The 4,601-nt window shown below is 57.9% G+C and overlaps 2 protein-coding genes across 2 annotated transcripts in view; both read left to right on the top strand.

The window, feature by feature from the left end:
• UNC45A (unc-45 myosin chaperone A) overlaps window positions 1-4,601 on the top strand; it is a 15,196-nt gene that overhangs the window by 1,559 nt on the left and 9,036 nt on the right. Inside the window, exons 4-7 of the mRNA XM_015567735.1 lie at window positions 2,104-2,196; window positions 2,877-3,044; window positions 3,706-3,874; window positions 4,375-4,545. Coding sequence (XP_015423221.1) covers window positions 2,104-2,196; window positions 2,877-3,044; window positions 3,706-3,874; window positions 4,375-4,545 — 601 coding nt within the window. The remainder of the gene's footprint in view (window positions 1-2,103; window positions 2,197-2,876; window positions 3,045-3,705; window positions 3,875-4,374; window positions 4,546-4,601) is intronic.
• Window positions 1-4,601, top strand: part of MAN2A2 (mannosidase alpha class 2A member 2) — a 53,939-nt gene that overhangs the window by 43,558 nt on the left and 5,780 nt on the right. Inside the window, exons 24-25 of the mRNA XM_006769602.2 lie at window positions 2,474-2,476; window positions 3,639-3,646. The gene's annotated coding sequence lies outside the window, so the exon portion shown is untranslated. The remainder of the gene's footprint in view (window positions 1-2,473; window positions 2,477-3,638; window positions 3,647-4,601) is intronic.

Below are 4,601 nucleotides of genomic sequence, written 5' to 3'. Positions count from 1 at the left end.
TGCAGATGGAAGGGTCCTGGGTCCAATTCTGGTCAAGGGCACGTACCTTGATCACAGGCTCCTCCCCAGCCTGGACCCTGGTCGGGGCACGTGCAGGAGGCAGCCACTCGATGTGTGTTTCTCTCACATCGATATTTCTCTTCCCCCCCCCTCTTCCACTCTCTCTAAAAATCAAAGAAGAAATATCCTCGGGTGAGGATTAAAATAGATAAATAAAGTGTGTACACTTGGCAGGAAGGTGGGAGGGAGACCTGACGTGGCGAGGTTAGGGGGTGAGCCGCTCATGGCTGCCGGGCGGGTATGTGTTGGTGCGGCTCCCTGGGGGAGCGCTTCAGCATCTCTCTTAAAGTGGTAAACGAGCAGGTGCGGTGACCCGATGTGTTTACCTGCCGCACCTCAAGCCTTGCCCGTCCGTGTACACGAGCTGGCGTGTGTGTTGATTGCAGCCTTGTTGGTCTCCATGTAAACCCGGAACTTGCCTCAGTGCCCAGCAGCGGGGGAATGGCTGACTATACCGGGTACCGTCCTACATTGCAGTTACCGAGAGTTGAGAGTAGGTGGACCCGCATGCACAGACGTGGAAGGCTGACGCTTAATTGAAAAAAAAAGGAAAGCATACAGTAACACATACAGTGTGATGTCATTTATATTAAAACTAGAGGCCCGATGCCCGAAATTCGTGCAAGGGCCTCGGCCCTCACAGTCCTGGCTTCATTTGGAAGGTCGTCCGGAAGGACATCTGGAAGGACGTCCGGAAGGTCTTTTGACTGTCTAGTTTAATTAGCATATTACCCTTTTATTATTATAGATGTTTTCCCCACAGACACACCCAAGACCACCCCCTAATTTTTCTGCACGCACACTTGGGTATGTAAGTAGGGAGAAAAATAACTAAAAATACACATGCAAACGTCACCGGTGCGACCTCTGGGGAAAGGAATGGGATGAGGGCGCTTTTCTAAGGAGACATGGCTTCGCCTGCTAATCTTTTTAAATAAAGAGGCATTATTTGTGTGGCATCGGCGCTCACATAATTAGGAGAAGAGATTCTGAAGGCCATCACGAACTTTACCCAAGCTTGAATTAACCAGCTCATTTGGTGTTAAAATGCCGAAACAGTAGAAGTGAATAATGCAATGGCTAATGCCTCATTGAAAGGTCGAGACCTGGGAAAGCAAACTGTTCCTTTTTTTTTTATTTCTTTTAACATTGTCCCAGCCAGCTTGGGTAAGTGAATAATGCAATGGCTAATGCCTCATTGAGGGGTCAAGACCTGGGAAAGCAAACTGTTCCTTGTTTGTTTCTTTTAACGTTGTCCCAGCCGGCTTGGCTCAGTGGATAGGGCGTCAGCCTGCAGACTGAAGGGTCTCAGGTTCGATTCCAGCCAAGGGCAGAAGGAGAGAGAGACAGAAACATCAATGATGAGAGAGAATCATTGATCGGCTGCCTCCTGCATGCCCTCCACTGGGGATCGAGCCCGCAACCCGGGCATGTGCCCCAACTGGGAATCGAACCATGACCTCCTGGTTCATAGGTCGATGCTCAACCACTGAGCCACGCCGGCCGGGCCAAACTGTGCTCCTTTTAGTGCCAGCTCTGTTTGATTCCCAGGGTCTGCCTAGAGCCCTTGTTGAGAAGGATTAGGGAGCACCTGGGCCGGGCAGGAGCGTGTGCTGTGACTGATGAGTCATGTTGCCATGGGTGCAAGAGGGGCAGGGACCCAGGACCCTGGGGAGGGAGAGGCCTGGGGTGATCCTGATCATTCAGATTATTTTCAAAAACTCAAAAGGAGGACACTCTACCCGAGGGGAGTGTGGGCAGCAACCTCACCCCCTGCTGGCTCCCTTGCAGGAAGTGTAAATGCCGCCCCTGCTGACCAAGCGGGAAGCCGCTCAGGGAGGAAAATAGCCGCGGGAAGTTGGGGAGAAGCTGCCAGGCGAGTCCCTTCCTGCCCACGGGAGCTGGGTGCTAGCCCCAACCCAGACATCCTCGCGGGGCCTCCCAGACGTGGGAGCCAGGCGCTGGGAGGAGCCGGGGAGAACAAAGGGGCTGTGTGTGTCTGGCCCGAGGCGGCGGTGGGCCCATGCTCTCGCTCTGTCGCAGGTGCGGTACATGTCCTCCACGGATGCCAAGGTGGAACAGATGTTTCAGATCCTGCTAGACCCCCAGGAGAAAGGCACCGAGAAGAAGCAGAAGGTGAGGGGCTGCCCGGCCGCAGTGCCCTGTGTGCTGGGGTTCACCCAGAAGCCCCCGGGGGCCCCGTCCCTGCCCTTCAGTCTTTGCCGGGGACTCAGGACCCCACATACTCTAACTACCGGCCCTGAGAGCAGGCTCTTCCCCTCCTTACAAAGAAGGGGCCCGGCCGGTGTGGCTCAGTGGTTGAGCATTGACCTATGAACCAGGAGGTCACGGTTCGATTCCCGGTCAGGACACATGTGGGCTCGATCCCCAGTGAGGGGCGTGCAGGAGTCAGTCGGTCAATGATTCTCTCTCATCACTGATGTTTCTGTCTCTCTCCCTCTCCCTTCCTCTCTGAAATCAATAAAAATATATTTAAAAAATACAAAAAATCCCCAAAGAAGTGCACTGAGGTTCCGCGAGGTTGAATGAATAGCCAGGTCACCAGCTGGGCCGGAGCGCGGGGCCCTTGCCAGCCCCCCTTCCTCTCTGAAATCAAGAAAAATATATTTAAAAAATACAAAAAACCCCCAAAGAAGTGCACTGAGGTTCGGCGAGGTTGAATGGATAGCCAGGGTCACCAGCGGGGCCGGAGCGGGGGGCCCCTGCCCGCCGGGCCCTGTGTGTGTGGTGTCACAACATGAGGAACTGTATTTAAAGGGCCGGAAGGTTGAGAACCACTGTTCCCGTTCACGCAGGCTTCCCAGAACCTGGTGGTGCTGGCCCGGGAGGAGGCCGGGGCAGAGAAGATCTTCCGGAACAACGGGGTGCAGCTCCTGCAGCGCCTGCTGGACACGGGGGAGGCCGACCTGATGCTGGCGGCCCTGCGCACGCTGGTCGGCATCTGCTCTGACCACCAGTCACGGGTAGGTGGGGGCTGCCTCCTGCCACCGTCCCTCCGTGCGTCCCTCCGTCCGTCCATCCTGCCTTCCAAAGACAATGTGAGGCAGAGGACAGGAGGCCTGTAACGGGAGAGGAGAATGTAACATGGCTCCAGAAAGGCCAACGTGATTGGGGCCGCCCGGGGCCGGGGAAGGGCAAAGCCCCCCACCAACACCGGGGTGCCTGCTCTGGGGGGTGGTAGGGGGGCTTCTGAGCGTGGCCAGTCGTTCCTGCAGCTGCTCACGGAGCTGCCTGGTCGCTGACTCACTCGCTGTCCGGGCGGTGCAGGCAGGCTTGTTTTAGACACGGGGCACCGTCCTCCCCTGAGCACCGGCTGCCTTTCCCCAGGGGGGTCCTCACGCGGGAGGTGTCAGCGATGTCACCACGGTGTCTCCACCACCGAGATGAGACCAGCAGGAGCAGCCCTGCCCTGGCCGGTGCGGGGAGGCCGGCCCCAGGGGACAGGGACTCGACCATGGTTGCCTCTAACGGAGCCCACAGTTCCTGGGTCAGCGGGGGAACTGCAACATGTCCTGCGAAGGTGGTTTAGGCCAAACTGAACCTCCGGCCACACTCAGGACCCGCCGTTAGGGCTCCAGCTCTCCGCCCGCCCTCCCCCAACCAGAGGCTCTGCTCTCCCCCCAGACAGTGGCCACGCTGAGCGTGCTGGGGACGCGGCGGGTGGTCTCCGTCCTGGGCGTGGAAAACCAGGCCGTGTCGCTGGCCGCCTGCCACCTGCTGCAGGTGATGTTCGATGCCCTCAAGGAAGGCGTCAGGAAGGGCTTCCGAGGCAAAGAGGGCGCCATCGTGGTGGGTGAGTGGAGGCGGGGCTGCGGTCGCCTGGGTCTGTCATGGAGGGGGCGGGGCTGGGCGCCGGGCCTTTTGGGAAAAGTGGCCTGGTGACTGTTTTACTCCAGGTTCTTTTTTTTTTAAATCCTCACCTGGGGATATTTTTCCATTGGTTTTTAGAGAGAGCGGAAGAGAGAGGGAAAGACAGAGAAATATCGATGTGAGAGAAACACATTGATTGGTTGCCTCCTGCACGAGCCCTGACCAGGGCCCGGGCCGGGGAGGAGCCTGTAACACAGGTATGTGCGCTTGACTGGAATCGAACCCCCGGCGCTCTAGCCACTGAGCCATACTGTCTAGGGCTCCTCAAGGTTCTAAGCAGTCAGGGTGCCTGTAGGGAAGCGGGAGCCCAGCCCAGCGCTCAGGATGCAGGTCCCCCTCCTTCTTAATCTCTGGCCTCTTGAGAAAGTTCAAAGGTCAGGCAGGGCTGGGCCGCCGTGTAACCTAACGTCTTCTTGCTGCCAGACCCCACCCGGGAGCTGAAGGTCCTCATCGGCAACCTGCTGGAGCTGCTGACGGAGGCGGGCGTCTCGGGCCAGGGCCGCGACAACGCCCTGAGCCTCCTGATTAAGGTGGTGCCCCGCAAGTCCCTCAAGGACCCCGACAACAGCCTCACCCTCTGGGTCATTGACCAAGGTAGGCGGTGCTGCTCTTAGAAAGGGCCAGGGGCTGAGCACGCGTGTTGCCTCTCG

This window comes from Myotis davidii, unplaced genomic scaffold, assembly GCF_000327345.1.
Source record: "Myotis davidii unplaced genomic scaffold, ASM32734v1 scaffold324, whole genome shotgun sequence".
NCBI classification, from domain to species: domain Eukaryota; kingdom Metazoa; phylum Chordata; class Mammalia; order Chiroptera; family Vespertilionidae; genus Myotis; species Myotis davidii.
Note: the sequence above shows the minus strand (reverse complement) of the source record. Positions and strands in the feature narration are given on the sequence as shown.